The following is a 16,469-nucleotide window of genomic DNA, read 5'->3' as shown; positions in this document are numbered from 1 at the left end:
CAGAACCTTTGGTGCTGAGCAGGTTCCTCGTGGTGTCCACTGCTCTTACCCCAGGGTTTGCCCTGATTCCCACTGGTGTCTGTGCAGACAGGTATCAGAGTTTATTAGGCCAGGAGTCTCATTACAGATAACTGATTCTTGAGGGTGGCATGGACCACGCTCATGTTTTTTTCCAGAAACATGATGAAGAAAAATTTTTAAATAGTCCACAAAATTTCTTGTACAACATTTTTTGAATGTTTTGACCAGGCAACTTCATCTTCCTGGGTTTTCTGGAGTGATATGTTGAAAGAATAACCTTGTTCTTAAAAAACCTGTGTCAGCTCCTTTAGCCCGCTCAGTAGATTTAAAGATTTTATTGATGAAACGGATAAATGCCTGCATATGAATAGCAAAGCAGAAATGATGGCGAGAGACATTGCCTGGCAAAGGAGTAGTGGAAAAAGCAGTGGGGGTGTGGATCACGGGTGAGAATGTTGCTGCTGAAATACTGTGTCAACACTCCTAAACGCTTCCCAAAAAAGGAGGTTTGGGGAAAAAATAGCGTGAAATACAGCATGTCAGCTTCTTCCTCTGACAGCAGAGCGTCTGTTGGGTTGAATTAAACTAAAAAGTCTTCATTTTTGGTGGTTGTTTTTTTTTTCCTTTCCACTGTAAGGAAATAGGATCTTGTGAGGACTCCAGGGTCTTTTCCAGTATTTTTAAATGCAGACACTTAATTTGATGTCGCTTTTTGTACAATGACTGTTCCTGTGCTGCGTGAGTGTGCCCTGATGTACCCAGAGCCATCCTTCACCCCATGTTATCCTGTCGGAATGACAGAGCAGCCACACGGTGCTGGCCACCCGATAAACCTGTTATCTCCCTGCTGCTCCTGCCAGCCGCTCTCCCGGGCTCTTTGGCACATGAAAAATTGACACCACCTCGGGCAGAAATCTGTTTCCAGGGAGGCTACATTTATAAGCAGCTAATGAAAGGGGTGGGCGCGGGGAGCGTGCAGCCTCTTCTGCCAGCTGCCCTGGGAGCGTGCAAATAATCCCTGGTTGGGGAGGGCCGGCACCGCTTGGCTGAGCCGCCCATGCAGCATCACCTTCCGTAGCAGGATCTGCCAGCGGTGGGTGCAGAGGCTCCTGCAGACACGTTGGTATCACGCACGTCAGTGTTGCTGCCTGCTCTTTGTGCACAGGTGCGATCGACCGCGGCCTCTCCTGGCTCCAGGCGAGGCAGCGCCGTGGAATGGCACGCTTAAAGGGTTTGATGGCAATAAGAGGATGATCCCTTTCCTCTGTACATTGTGTTTTCCTCTCTGGAAATAACAGGTCTTAACAACTCATCCCCTCTCCCCACTGCTGTGGGTGAAGAAATGGCTTTGGCTGTTACCGTTCCTGTGTCTCAATCAGCAAGATTAAAGTGAGGTCGTCATGAAGTTACAGCGTTGGATGTATTGGGAGATCTGAAGCATGAGGTCTGTGCTCAGTGCGGACCTGCGGGCAGGCAGTGATAGCAAATGATTTGGCAAGGGAGAGAAACTTGTGCCTCTCTCATTTGCTTTGTGCCTTTGTGCTTGATGTTATTTCCCCATATTAAAGCCATCGACTCTGATGCTGCAACCTCGGTCCTGGGCCTGTCACACACTTTGCAAAGGATTTGTATCCCTGCATCTCCTGTGCCCACGCAGGAGTGGCACCGGGGTGCGGAGGAGAGCCTTGTGTGGCCGCTCTGCTTCCTTTTCACAAGCAAAGGAAGGGGGATGCCTTTCCTGGATCCTTCCCTCACCTTGTGCTCCCTCCCATGGTGAGTGGGTTCTTCCCCCAGGCACCTGTCCGTGGCCAAAATGAGGAAGAGTGGGAGTGAGCAGGCCAGGACCCCTGGAATCTGCGGCAAGGGGCAGTGCAAGGGCTGGGCCAGGCACTGTGCTTAGTGGGGGCTTCTGAAAGGCTGCAGGGCTCAGGAGCAGCAGCGGCCCTTGGGTGCCTCCCTGGTGTTTCCCTGCCAAGACACAGCTGTGGGCCTGTGGCAGGTGTCCTTGGAGCTCTGTCCTGCTGCCCTGGAGCCCAGCGCTGCTCTGGGTTTGGGGCGCTGGGTTCAGTCATCTCCAGAGCGAAGCTCTGGCTGGACGTTTCCACCTATGTTGTCTCGTGTGTGCTTGCAGTGTTGATGTTTTACGTGGCTCCAAGGTTTATGTTGTGCCGTCTGACCCCCAGCGCACCTGAGGAGACTGTAGAATACAGTTGCGTGATCACTTCTGGTTTGTTGGAGCACATTCATATTCAATCCACAGGGTTTTCTGTAAATAAAAGTGGTTGGTTTGAGGATTTCTTCCTCTTGCTGATGCTAGTGAAGTTCCCTGCAAGAGCTGCACGTTGGCAGGGTTCTTCCTTTCTCGAGCTCTCCTGTTTGGTGAACTGAGGGTCCATTGAGCTGGGTGCTGCCTTTGGTCAAGGCTCCGTTCACCCCGCGGGAGGAGGCCGTGTGCTGAGCCTTCAGTGGTGACGGAGGGTACCAGAGAGCATGCGTGTGGCTCAGCGGGTGGGCAGCCTCGGGAGGGACGGGGAGCAGAAGTCGTGCTTTATGTAAGGTGTTTTTTTTCAGGTCACCAGGGCAAAGCAGGATCCGTGCAGCGGGAACAGAGCAGCAGAGCCAGAGGAGCCCTCGCTGTCTGGGCTGAGCAAGCAGCTGTCAGTGCTTGCTGCTCTCGCTGCTGCTCACTGGTGGTAGGGGCCTGAGGTTCCACTTATCAATGGCCACACGCAGGAGCGCTAGTGGTAAATTTAATGGCATGTTACAGAGAAAATAAGCTCCTGTTCCTGTTCTCAGCATGCAATTTTCATTTTGTGTCTCCAGAACATGTCTGTTCCATTCTGGCCTCCCTTCTGCGAAACCTGAGAGGGCAGCAAAGGACACGGTTACTGAATAAATTCACAGAAAACGACAGTGAGAAGGTGAGTGCTGAGCGCACGGCTGCAGCTGGAGCTGCTGAGCTGGGAGGGTGCTGCCTAAGGGCAGGGAGCCTGCGTGCACTCACCAAGTCACTGAAAAGCTGCTGTTCTACCTGCCTGTAGCACCTTGTACCCTCACAGGCCACCACGCTGTCATTTGTGGTGTTATCTACAAACTGGAGAATGGGAAATACCTCTAGCGCTTGGCCTCTCTCATCAGCTGTGCTTTTGGTTTTGGGTGCTCTTGCACACGGGAGCAGCAATCCTTAGTCCTGGGCTGTGTCTCTGCTGAACCTGGTCAGATAACACGTGTGGTATTGCCTGGTGGTGGCTCTGTGAGACTGGGGCAGCGTGGAAAGGTGCCAGTGAAGCTCCTTTGCAGAGAGCTCCGGAACTGCTGTAGTACACATTCAACATTCCCCTTTCCTCTCCTAGAATGTGTCACTTCAGTGCTGTTTACTCTTGGAAATGCTTTCCAAAATATTTACATGGTGGTGGATAGCTTGAACAGCTGTGAAAGGGAGACAGCAGCTCCTGCAAGCCTGTCATTCCCAAAGGATTTGTGAATTCCACCGCTGAAGGTTCCTGGTTCTTTAGTGTTCCTCAATAGTGTGTCTGAAGAGTATTTTTCATAACCTGTTCTACCAGCTGCAGAGAATTTCTCATTATTGGACAGGCTTCCAGACACCTAATGCAGTTCAGAGGTGAGCAGAGGAGCCCTCCTATGGACAGTAGGTTTGGCACAAACTTGGCTCCATCCAGCACAGGCAGAAAGGTCTGTGGAAGAAACCAGGAGAACTGGAACCCCAGCACAGGAGAGCAAGCAAGCTAGGGATACGAGTCCATAACCTTTTAGCCAAAGCTGCCGAGACAATGGGATTGCATTGAGATGCCTGCAGGCCCCACGTGCTCGCCTAAAAGGTTACGGACTCGTGTCCGTAGCTCGCTCACTCTCCTGTGCTGGGGTTCTAGTTCTCCTGGTTTCTGTACCATCCTTCCAGAAAGTGTTCCTTCCCGTGAGTGGCAGGGTTGCCCACTACTCTGGGAAGGCTGCAGCTGGGAGGAAAACAACATAGCATGAAGGATTAAAGATGATCACATCATTCTTTCTTCTTGGTGAGGTCTCTCTCTGCCCTTGCAGGTTGATAGGCTGATGGAATTGTATTTTAAGTACCTGGATGCCATGCAGGCAGCTGATAAGAAGATCGATGGAGAGAAACACGTATGTATTGCTTGAGTCTGCACCTGTGTCTGTGACACCTCTGCTCCAGCATGTCCTCTGTACAGAACTTGTGGCTCAGCCAGGCTGCTCCTCTGAGCTGTGCTCTCATATACCTGTGCTCTTACCCCTTAGTTCTTGTTGCTTTTCTCTCCAGCTTCCAGTTAACCCCAGATAAGATAGGCTGAGAACTTCTATACTGCAAATGGTTCTGGCCTTTCCTTGGAGTGAGTTTTATTATGAGAGCCTATTTCTGCGCTTCAATTCGCCTTTGCTTTTCCTTGGCTGAAATCTTGCTTGGTTTGGCAGATGGAGAATAAGTGAAATGCAGAGAGACAATTACATGATAATGTGCGAGGTCTCCTACCCTGGGCTTTAGAGTTCTGATCAGCTGCGAGAAAGCATCTATTTTGATTAGTTCGATGTGGCTGCAGCCAAAGGCTGGCGTGCTCCCTGCACACCAGCAGTGAATCGTTTTGAACGACATGAGCCTTGGTACCACACAGTACTTTGTTGGAACTGAAGCTGGAACAGGCTTTTTGAAAGAGAACGAGCTGTCGGAGTCAGGAAGCAGCTTGCAGAGCTGTTAGTAAGCTTGGCCAGCTTCCCACAAGATTATCTGTATCAGCGCTGAAGAGGGTGTGAGGTTGATTAGCAGTGACGGAGAGTAATGACTACAGCCGCTGTCCCGGCACGCGGGCAAGCTCTGTGTGCCACTGGCTGCAGCCCCCCACCAGGCTCTGACAAACAGCTGTCTGGCCACGGCCAGGGCCACTTCCCTGGGCCCTGGCAAACATTCTGAGGACACTGGAGCTCAGCAGCGCTGCTGTGGCTCAAAAAGGCACAGGGTGAGCGATGAACGCTCAGCTGCCAGCTTTGCTGCCAGCTTTCGCGCTCCATATGGACAGCTGCAGGCTCGCAAATGAACGGTGGCCTGGAGGAAAACAGCCTTTCCCCTCTCTTGCTCTCTCTCAACACTCCACTCCTCCTCATCAGAACAGAGCGAGGGATTATTTATTCTTTACGTTTCAGTGTTGCTGTGTGGGTTTTGGAACTCCAGACCCTGGATGGATCTTTCTGGCTGTGCTGTGTCGGCAGCTGCAGTACAGAGCCCTTAAATGCAGTGTGCAGAGCTACGTGTGTGCTCTTCACCCACTGAGATCCCGGAGCAGCCTGCGAGCATTAGCACCTGTAGCAAGCAGCCAGCTCAGAGCAGGGATGAGGGGAATTTGAGTGTGAAGAAGCTTGTGTAGAAGCTCTTTAATTGATAATATTAACCCATCACGTCTGCTGAGACACGGGAAAGGAGAAACCAAAGATCTCAGGTTTTCCTCCTGTATCCAGACGGCCACTGTGCTCTTGCCCTGCTGCCAGGCTCTGTAGGCTGGAGTGGCTGGGATAAATCGTCTCAATTCTGTGCTCCTATTAGAGCTAATGATGGGATTTGATGGAAACATCTCATGTGTGCAATCTGTTGGACACGTGTGGAATAGGATGTTGAGATTCATTCCTAGCTTGGAATACTCTTGGAGTTACTGTTTGCTTTGTTTTGTTGCATCCTCAGTGGTCAGTGGGACACAGCATCCTGGGATCTGAAGCAGCTTGAGCATTTTCCGCACGCAAAAGTAGCAACAGCCATCATTCTGTCCGTCAAATCCTGGCATTGTCTGGCTGTGACAGGATTTATGGAGCACTTTAATGTTTCTGGTTGTGGCACATGAATCATTGAAGTGGATGCTGTGAGCACTTGGTCCTTTGAAGCTATGTTGCGTCGCTTGGGGGCTTTTGACCTTCCTCTTGCAGCAGAGGACATAGAACCCCAACAATCTGGTGTATGGATCCTCACCTTTCTCCTTGCCCTGGAGAAATGATACCTGATGAGATTTTGCAGGTTCAGCCTGTGCTGCCAAGAGTGAGATCCGAGTCTGAGGGACAGAGTATCCTGGTGTAAGTCTCGCATTACAAGAAGCTAAACCCGATTATAGAAGGAATGACTGCGTGTGTCCTACCTGACGTGTTATCTTTAGTCATGCAGCTGGCAGAAGAAGCTCCTGCTCTTGCAGTTCTCGTCCTTTTTTTTTTTTTAGCTTTCATTATTTTAGTGATCCAGTTTATTTAGTTATCGCTGCTCTTCAGCCTGGGGCAGCAAAGGTGTGGGAGCAGCAGAGGGTGGAAGGAAGAGAGGAATTTCTGAAGCAGCTGGTTCTGAGGAGCAATTGTAAGGAACCTGCACCCTTGATCTGGGCCATAAAGTTATTACCCTCGTTGCCCTATGGAACCTAGGAGCAAAGTCTGTGGGAGCATTTGTCTCCCTGTCTTAGCCCTTTTCTCAGGGTCTTTAGTTAATGAAACCTAGCAGATATCTCATCCCCCTCTGAAATTCTTCAATTCTTTCTGTAGGAAATGGTGCAAAATCCTATGGCTTTTAACTCCTGAAATGAGGTCTGATTACAGGCGCCAGCATTAGCCTTAGCGATCTCTAAAGATGGAAAAAGACAGGAGATGGTTTAATATTTTTATACTTCCACAGAAAATTATGCTCAGCAGGTTTATTCGATAAAATATTCTCACCAGACACTTTGCGCTATAATGACTTACAAATTACATGCTAATTGTGCTACAGTTAAGTCATTCCACCCTTGAAAGGGAGCGGTGGAACTCCTAGCGTGAGAGCCAGCTCCGCAGGCTGGGATAACAGAAGCAGGGACCTGTATCAGCCTTGGCTTTCAGTTTGGATTAGACAGACCAGGGGTGCTGAGGGACAGGCACAGCACCTGGCAGAACTGTGTTAGTCTGAATAGAAAGAGAAAAACCGTGCAGGTATGTTCCAGAGCAGGGCTGAATTCCCTCTGTCGGTAGGGTGAGCTTTTCCAGCAGCCAGCCAGCCAGCTGTGGAAAGTGTTGAGCGTTCTTGCTGAGACTGGTGGGTCTTTTAGGTCACTGCCCTAACGTGATTCCCTTTTCTTGCTGCTGGAGCTGAGCTCCCGCTTTGTAGGAGCTGCTGCTCAGTGTCTCCTGGCTTGGTAGCGATGTACGCTTTTTGCAATCACAAGGAGCTTTGCAGCTCTTGCAGGCTGGTGGCTGAATTTGCAGAAATTCGAGCGTGTTTCTGCTTGTAAGGCAGAAATGAAGGAATTCTTTCCCATGGCAGAGGGCTCTGATGGGATTTTGTGTTGTTCTGAGAGCTGCTTGGTCACCTTGGTGTGACCGGGATGTCTCCTTGCTCTCCTGGCTGCTGCAGAGTGCAGGACCTGATGAGGGCTCTGGCTGAGCCGCTCTTTGTTACCAAGAGCGCTGTGGTCAGTCCGTGATGGGACCGTGCGCTCTGCAGCCTCCTCCTGGGGAAGAGCCTCCTGGGGAAATCGCAGTCACAGCCTTGAGCAGGAAGCCCATGGTCCTGGGCAGGCCTTGTTCTGACTTCACCCCAGTCTTCCGCTGGCTCCTCTCCTTTGAGAGTGTCAAGCCCTGGCCACCCTCTTTGACCAAGGGCTAGGCCATGACGTTGAGTTTTACTGCCTGTGGTCTGAGAGCTTTTACACCGCTGCCCCTCCCCAGTAACACGAGACAGAGCAGTAAAGGGGCAAAAAGCCATGCTTGGTGCAGGAGACAAGGTGTGGTGGTTTCTCTTGTGCACAGCCATTCAGAGCCTTCCTGTCTCCGATGACCCGGACTGGCTTCTCTATCCCAGCTGGTGAGGAAGGAAACCATGTCTCGTGGCAGAGTTTTGTTCTCCATCAGAGCCTGTTCCTTCTGCTCTGCCCAGCCTTGCTGTGTGCTGAGGGAGGGCAACGGTAGCGGAGGAAGGAGAGGGATGCAGGGAATCTTTTGGGCCCCGTTCCAGTGACTGCGTGGAGCAGACGGGATCTTCTGTGTGTTACTGGCAGATCCATGGTATCTTTAGATTTTGAGCCACTGCTTGACACCTCAAGGCCTGTCAGTCCTGCCTCATTAGTGTGAGAGCTCATTTTAGCTTCACAGAAGCCCATCTTATTGCTGTCTTCTCCCATCAGCAAGGGGCATCTCAGTGCGTATTGTTGGCAGATTAGAAATGGCATCTGAGTGCTCATTTGGAGGTTAGCGACTTGACAGCTTTGAAAGAGAGACAGAGTGGGAAGGTGGCTGTTGGTACTGTACTGGAGGCAGATTAACATGGAAATGGTGCTGTGGCTTTAAAGAAAAAAGAAGACTGTGGAAAGGCACCTTAAAACTGTACTTGTCTTCTAATTCCTATCTGCTTAATTTACTGGCACAAAATAATCTTGCTTCTCTGTCGAGAGGGGCTGTTACAGCTGCTGCCTTCTCTGTGTAATCAAGACAGCAGCTGCCTGGATTCGGCTCCGGTGATCACCGTGTTTGGCTCGGAATACAGAATAGACACAGTCTGGGTTTCCTGCTCTGGAGACTCCAAATCCTGGCCTGTTGGTGTTTTTCTGTTTAGGAGCTGAGCACTGCTGAGAAGAGCAGCCTGTGTGCAGTGAGGAGGGCGAGTGCTTTGGGATGGGTGCCTTGTCTCTCGGGATTGGGGTTTTGGGATGTTTCAGTCGATATTCCAATCTCTTGCTGGCCAAGATTGCTTCGATCTAGGGAGCAGATTTGAAGAGGATCATGCAGTTTGGCCTGGGTAGAGGTTGAGGAAAGCCACTCCTCACACACAGTCACATTTTTCTTCTCACTGGCAGGGGCTTGCAGGGAAGTTCTGCCCAGTTGCATCTGTGCCCAGGGTTTGAGACCCTGGGGTAGATTACAGCTGTGCAACTGCTGGAGTCGGCAGGGCCTGAGGCTGAAGCCCCCCTGGAGCGTGGCCAAAGCAGTTGGCTTCATTGCATTGGTACCTAGGCATTGGCTTTTAAACTTCACTTGTTCTTTCCCTGGCAAGCTGGGTTGCTAGGAGGAAAGGGAAAGTATTTCATTGCCTGTGCTTTCTTCTCGCTTTTGGGAGGCGATGGTGAGCAGCGGTACCGCTTCGTCCTATTTCTGTATGGCAAACACCCATCACACTTTCCAGGGGAGAAGCCTGCAGAGTTCATTTCCTCTCTTGTGCCTAAAGGACAACTAGATGCAAGGACTTGGCTTGACAAAACAGGAGAATTTAGTGGTCTGAATCAGCTTTGGTGCTGGTGACCTTGCGTGTGTTTGCCTGGAGCATGTGTGCTCCGAGGAAGCTGCTCTGGAGCGTTCCAGGCCCAGTGCTCTGGCGGCGATGGCTCTAATGAGGAAATATTGCTCCGCTGGCGTGCGCCCACCTGCCAGTGGCTGTGCAATAAATCACACGAGCTGCGGCGAGCTGGCGGGCTCTGACAGGCTGCTTCCTTCGTTTAAGGGCAAAACCACAAACCAGCCCCAAAACACTAAAGGTCGTATGTGACACCAGGAGTTTTGGCCTTCTAAAAATGGGGGGCAGTGTCCACTGGGGAACGTGGCAGCTTCTTCCCTTCTACCTTTGGCCTCCGTTGGGGCAGGGCTTGCTGGTGACATGTGGCATGTGCCAAGGAGTATTGGGCTATGGGCATCCTGGCAGAGCCAGTGCTCTCCTGCTGATGGAGCCCAGCTCAGGGCTGGACCTCTCAGTGTTCCCAGCTAGCAGAGTGGGAAGAGCAGGGCTGGGCACAGTGCAGCTGGGCTTGTGCAGAGTTTTCAGACCGCTTTTGTCATTCCTTGGTGAATAGTGAAGGTGGAAGCCTGGCAGGGCTGAGTCTGCTAGAGTCGGGTTCGGCATAGCACCCTCAGATGGGCGGTAACTGCGCAGCGGGTTCTTCTGACAAAGAACTTATCAATAATGGACACACTGGTGTGTTCTGTATCCACAGGCTCTAATTGCTCAATTGCGAAATGCAATTTGTGTGTTTAAATTACAATTCTAATGTGCAGATGGACACACTTAACAACCAGTGAAGGCTGAGCCTTGTGCAGCACTGAGTGCAATGGTTTGTGAATCAAAATGAATTATTAAAAGTACTTCTCTGGCAAGAAATAAATGGGAGTTAATGTCTTGGGGAACAAAGCGTTTCTTAAGAAACCACAAATCAGCAGCATTTTGCCCTGCTAATGGAGAGCAGCCACCACACTTTCTCTTTGTGCTGCTTTACAGGACATGGTGCGGCGGGGAGAGATAATCGACGATTACATGGAATATGAATTCTATTTCCGCCGCCTGGATGCTGGTCTCTTTGTTCTGCAGCTCATCTGTTACATCATGGCAGAGATCTGCAATGCCAACGTTCCCCAGGTAAAGCTGCCTGCAGGGCTGGCAGATCGTCTCTGTTCCTGTCCATGGTACAAACAAGGCTAAATCCTTGCAAACACCGCCTTGCTGAAGAACCTTCTCTTGAATTCGCTTTTTTGGGGGAAACCTCCTGTTTATTGCACCTATGTCCTTACAGCTTTGTCAGGGGATAGCAGTCACGAGGGCATAAGTGGGTACAAAGCTGATCGTTGTCCCTGAATTCATAGCTTCCCATGAGGGAGATTGCAGTTTGGAAGGGAAGGGTGGCTTATGCCACTGCTGAGTGAGTGGTGGAAGGGGACCTTCTCTCGGGTCTCACAAGGGCAAAGACTCAGCAGGTGACCTTTCTCAATCTGTGCAAAACACTGCATCTCCACTAGTGTGACCACTCTGGGGTTTGGGAATAGATTCTTTGGTTACCTGTGCTGCAGGCCCTTCCGAATGCTAAGCGGATGCTCTGGGACTGTGGAGCAGCGAGGCTGTGTTGTGGTGCTCAGGTTTTCTGCTTTTCCCTCAAAGCAGGAAACACTGGAGCTATGTATGGTTTTGTGTTGAAGATTGCTTATTTCTCTTCCCTGTCCCCTACCAGATTCGTCAGAGAGTCCATCAGATCCTGAACATGAGAGGCAGCTCCATTAAAATTGTTCGACACATCCTGAAGGGTGAGTTGAGACATTTCTCCCTGTGTTATTCTCCTTGACTTTGTGAGTGACTCCAGGCAGCGGCTGAGGAGAGTTTGGAGATGGGGACAGGGCTGGAGGTGCCCTGACAGGAGACATGGTTTACCCTGGTGTTAGGGCACTTGCTGTTGCTTGCTGTCATGGAACAGCACTTCACTTGATGTCATCAGCGAGAGACTGGCCTGAACTCTCTACGGACAGCGACGCCAGAGTAAATATTTAAGAGAAGTGTACACGTATGCTGAAGGGAAGAGCAGGGGTGTCTCGTCTTTCATTAACATGGCCCTGCACTTCACCATCTGCACCGTGTTAGTATCAGCGCTGTATTTGTCTTGTTCTTAGTGTCAGATTAATATGGATTATAGCATTAAAGTATCCTCTGTAGCTTTCATGCGAGGCTGTTGTGATCTACCATCCTGGTTTTAAAGTGCTGCTTGTTAGCTTTAATGCTTACGCTGGATCGGTGCCGTGCTGGTCGGAGCGGTGGCTCTCGCCTGTGTCCCGTTGTCCTTCAGCAGCAGCAGCCAGCAGAACAGTGTGAGGAGGGAGAGGACCTGGACTCTCCCCCAGCCCGCTTCGAGCAGCGAGGCTGAGCAGGAGAGCTGGGAATCTGCTGCTAGCAGGAGATGCTTGACATTCAGCAGGGGGTTGTGTGGGATGTGTGGGCTCCGAGGGGCTGTGGGGAATTCAGGGAGGGGTGAGGTGTTTCTTTCTGGAGAGAGAGGAAGGTTGCCAGCACCTCTGGGCGTGCCAGTATGTAGGGTTTGGTGTTGCTGCTTTCTTTGTGAGTAACAATGATGTGCTCCTGGCCTTTTCTCTCTGCCCACTCCCAGTACTGGCAGGTGCAGGCAGCTCTTTTCTTGCAGATCCTGTCATTTTTTTTCCCTTCCCATAAGGAGGAAGGGGATCAGAAGCATGGCTGAATTTCAGAGCAGTTTCGTGACAGTGTGAGATTACCAGCAGCTCCAGGCAATCTCTCTGGCCTTTGTCCTTTGCCGGCACGTGTAAGCCCATGCCTGCTGATGAGCAGAGGGGGGCGAGAAGGATGTCTGTGCTGCTTTTAATTGTGATACTTGACAATTCCTGCCCTCAAACTGTCCATTTCCAGCTTAGGGCAAGGCTGACATCCACGTGCAGGTCCCCACACTTGACCTGGGCCACAGGTGCCGAGGGGTTTTTCCGCCCACCCTGCTGTGTTCACACACCTCACGGCCGTGTCTCTGGTTTGATTTACATGAGCTGCACTGAAGGGCAGCGGCATCAACATTTCACCCAGTTTCTCCTTTCACAGACAGCGACGTGCGTTGTGAGACTTTGTCAGTGGTTTGATGGCGTCTCACAAGCTGGGGGTCATGCAGCGGGTTTGGAACGCTCAGCAGTGACACCTTCCTTGCCAGACGAGTCCACCTGTGGCGTGTTCATAACACAGGTGGTGGGTACAGCGTTTGGAGTGTTCTCTCCAGCTCTCATGCTTGTCACCTTTAGAGACTCGTGCCACCTCAGCCGTCAGTGACCTGAGCCCTTGTGAGGCACTGGGTGATGGGAGCAGCACAGAGCTCACTGCCGGCTCTGCTGCTGGAATCCCAGTTCTCCCGTGGTCCAAACACGCTGTTGGTGTAGATTCCCCACTTTCAGCAGGAGCAGCACCACAGAGGAGTGTCTGCCTCTCCGGAGGGGCCGGGGCCTTGGATGTGGCATGCACTGGGAGCGGTTTGGCTGCGGGCCCTGGCATCACCATCCATGTGGTGTTTCCACGGCGTAGCTGGGGTCTGAACTGTAGGAGACTCCATCCTAAGTGACACAGAGGTGGGAGCTGTGGCTGACGCATTTCCGGGCCGCTTCCCAACCTGCTCTCAGGTCAGACGAGGGCTGGATTATTTTTACTTTTCACTCAGTGTTTTGCTCTTGTTCAGTTTTTATTTTCTATTTTTTGCATACTAATTAGGTGCTTGGATTTTAGTTGGGTTTTTATGGCCTACATATTCTCCATGTTTCTCTGGCAACCTGACAGCTGATGGATCCCTTGGGATTGCTCCGAATTGCTTATGATGCAAGTGAGCGAGCGAGGCTCTTTCCTTATGGTTGGGCTTTCAGGGGAGGAGTGAGCAGGGAGGAGCGGAGGCTCATTAGATGCAGTCCTGCAGGCTGACTCGTCCTCCAACAAATCCTTTTCCTAAAGATCAAGCGTTCCTGGCAACGGGACAGGCAGTTTATCCTACCAGGCTGAAGACAACAACTGATCCTTTGTGCCCTGGCTGGGATATTGTGGGGATGGAGGCTGCTTTTGGCGACAGCCCCTGGTGTCTGTGCCTTGGGGCCATTCTGGGTTTCCATCTCTAATCAAGGATGATGTGGGGCAGAGACCTCTCTAAATAGTGATGCTGGGCCCTGGAATGGGAAAGTGTGCCGCTCCTTGATCGGGAGAGACCTGCTGCTGGGGGAAGTGGGAAAGCGGGATGCCGATGGAATGTTACAAAGCAAACCTGTTAGCACGGGTAATCAGAAAGAGAAGATGTGTTATGAAGCCACTGCTAAACTTGGCCTGCGGTCCCTCAGTGCGTGCAGGCTTTGCAGCTTCCAATATCCATTACAAGCTCCAATATTTCCCCATTGATTTTTACTGTTCTGTAACCATTGTATTTTGTCTAATGAAGCAGAAACCAATCCTAGGTCCTTTCCCTGTGTGTGGCTGCAGAAGCATGTGAGCTCTGTTTAACTGCTGACAGGGGGAGCTTGCGTTTGATTTTTTTTACTCTCTCACCAAAGGGATGGAATTGTAAATAAAAAAGTAAATATACAAAACCACAGGGGAGATGGGTTTTTAGGTGTGGTTCTGGGATTTTATCTGGTCTCTCCAGATCAGCATCAGCAGTTGCTGGGAGCCCGGTGCACTGCCTGCCCTGGGAGGCACTGGGGTTTGCTTATCAAGACAGACTGCTCAGAAGGAAAAAGGCTGAGCTCTGGGACAGGATTAGAGGAATTTCTGGATGGCTGTTGTCTGAGTGATCTCGCTGGGACAACAGAAGGGCTGTGTCATGAGTGGCACTTGGCAGTGTCCCTGCTTGAGTTGAATGCTCCAGCACTCGGGCTAAAGCCGGAGCTGGCCCCAGCCTGCAGCGCGGACACTGTGGGTGCAGAGCTCTGCCTGCAGCTGGGGCTGCACCAGCGCTGCGCCAGGCTCAGAGACCACGTCCTTCCCTCCCGGAGTATCCAGAGCTGGCAGTGGTACCGGCAGGCAGGGAAGTGTTGCCCCTGGGCTGCAGTGAATGCAGGAGTTGCAGTTGCTGCATCTGTTCTGGAGACACTGAACTCTGATGAAGCACGGGGCGGGCTTGCTGGGGACAGAGCCTGTTGCTTCTCTGGCTCCTGGTGGACACGGCTGCTGGCAGAGCTCTGGTACAGCCGAAGGGGCCAGGAAAGCCTGAGCTAAATGTGCGAGCTCATCCCTGCTGAGGTGGGTGATCTCCCACCAGGAGCAGGTGACAGGGTTTGTTCCCCAGGCGCTGCAGTGCAGCCCAGGCACGATAAACAGCTGTACACATACGATGAATCCCTTCGCTTGCTGCTGTCTTCAGTCAGCGTGAAGGAGAGATTCCTCTCCATTCCCTCTTCTCCAGGACAGCGAGGAGGACAGGTTCACTCGCAGGAAGCCTCAGCGTTGCCGCCTGCTCTTGTTAGAGGTACTGTAGGGGTTTATCAATATTAAAAGGATTCCTCCCAGAGGCCCTGGCAAAGAAGCTGCTGCTTGTTCGTGGAGAGAGAGTGTGTGCAGGAGGGAGGACTCCCCCATCAGCCAACTTCTCCCTGTCCTCACTCTTTTCAGTGCTCTTATAATAAAGGCTTTGATGGAGCTCAGAGCACGCAGCAGTGCTGAACGTATAAATATTAAAGCAAACTTTCTACAGCAACTTTCCATTCAGATGCTGAATACAAGCTGTTCTGTTTGTTTAGGAGGAAGGGAAAGAATGCGAGAAGGCGGAGGCTGGGTAACACTGTCTAACCAGGCAGCCTGCTCCTGATTTACTAAGATTTGTTCAGCTCCCTGCTCTCACAGCTTAGATCCTGCGTTTCATTTTTTCTTTTTAAGCAGTCTTTGAATATGCAGGTTCTCATGGCAGGAAAGAGGGAGCTGGTATGGGGAGAGAGCTGCCAGCTCTAAATGAGCATCAGGAGGGAGAGCTGCTTGGGAAACGCTTGGTTCCACAGGGCTTGTACGTGGATGGGCAAGACCTCAATCAAGTGTGGTGTCCTCTGCCTGAAGACAAGGAGTTTCTTTTGTAGTTAAATCTGAACTGTTGCAATTTCTTCTGTATGGGTTGAAAGCACTTGTAGAGTAGGGAATTGGTCTCCTTTTGACAGAAGTCCTTATCCAGGGTGATGGACGGGTTAACCCCAGGGTTGGAAATGCTGAACAGTTGTGTCGCAGTCCTTCCTGACCTCCCCTGATGATACCCAGCGTTAATGGGGACCTGGAAGGCACTATTGTCTGCGGCTGCTGGAATTTCTTGGGCTGAGAGAGGCCAGCGATGCAACTGTCCAGCTCGGGGGCAGTGCTGGGCTGTCCCCCTTCCATCTCAGGTTGGGTCACCAGGGAGTGGGAGCTGCCTCTGAGCGCTGGTGTCTGCATGGTTCCTTGTGCTGCTCCATGCCAAGAGCAGAGCAGGGTGTTCCTGCCATGGTCTCTGCTGCTGCTGCAAAAGCTTCTAAGGAGGGGTCGGTAGGTGCTTGTTATGCAAAGTTTTAACCCTGCGCATGGGGAGGAAAACTGTGAGTACTCCTTGCATGAATTCCCATTTGAAGTTTGCAGTGGATGCGGGTGTAGAATCTGCCAGGGTATCTGTGCATTAAGCAGCCCCTCGTTCGCTAGTATCTGACTCAAATCCTGCTGCCTGCCTGTTTTCTCTCCTGCAGAGTACGCCGAGAACATCGGGGATGGGAAGAACCAGGAGTTTCAGGAGAGTGAGCAGAAGCGGATCCTGGACCTGCTGGAGAATTTCTGAGGGCTCTGGGACCCATTCTGTGCCTGCCCCGGGGATGCAGCGCCTGCTTCTCCCTCCTTCTCCTGCTTTCCTCCAGCCTTGATTGCACAATAAAAATGATGTTTCTGTGAAACTGATTCTAACTGGGATTTTGGAGATATTAAAGATAGATTGCTGTTTTCTAAGTCCTTGTTTGTTGTCTAAGCAGCCCCCGGACTTCCCTTCGCCATCTGGCTTGGGTCCTGGCCGCAATGCTTATGTGGGTAATCACTGTTGGGATTCCTGAACCGGTATCCCAGCTTTTTACAGCAGCAGCGTGATCCCAGGAGGAGAGGGCAGGTCTGTCTCCCACAGCCTTAGAGCCACTGGCAGGCTGAGCAGTTTCCCTCTGCCCGGCAGCAGCGGCACAGGCACCACTCGGTTTCTGTC

At 51.5% G+C, this 16,469-nt stretch overlaps 1 protein-coding gene across 1 annotated transcript in view; it reads left to right on the top strand.

Moving 5' to 3' along the window:
• CTNNBL1 (catenin beta like 1) overlaps positions 1–16,225 on the top strand; it is a 44,412-nt gene extending 28,187 nt beyond the window's left edge. Inside the window, exons 12-16 of the mRNA XM_069871628.1 lie at positions 2,845–2,942; positions 4,081–4,161; positions 10,247–10,384; positions 10,971–11,043; positions 15,973–16,225. Coding sequence (XP_069727729.1) covers positions 2,845–2,942; positions 4,081–4,161; positions 10,247–10,384; positions 10,971–11,043; positions 15,973–16,061 — 479 coding nt within the window. The 3' untranslated portion in view covers positions 16,062–16,225. The remainder of the gene's footprint in view (positions 1–2,844; positions 2,943–4,080; positions 4,162–10,246; positions 10,385–10,970; positions 11,044–15,972) is intronic.
• Positions 16,226–16,469: the final 244 nt, after the last annotated feature.

Source organism: Phaenicophaeus curvirostris, chromosome 18, assembly GCF_032191515.1.
Source record: "Phaenicophaeus curvirostris isolate KB17595 chromosome 18, BPBGC_Pcur_1.0, whole genome shotgun sequence".
NCBI lineage: Eukaryota > Metazoa > Chordata > Aves > Cuculiformes > Cuculidae > Phaenicophaeus > Phaenicophaeus curvirostris.
Note: the sequence above shows the minus strand (reverse complement) of the source record. Positions and strands in the feature narration are given on the sequence as shown.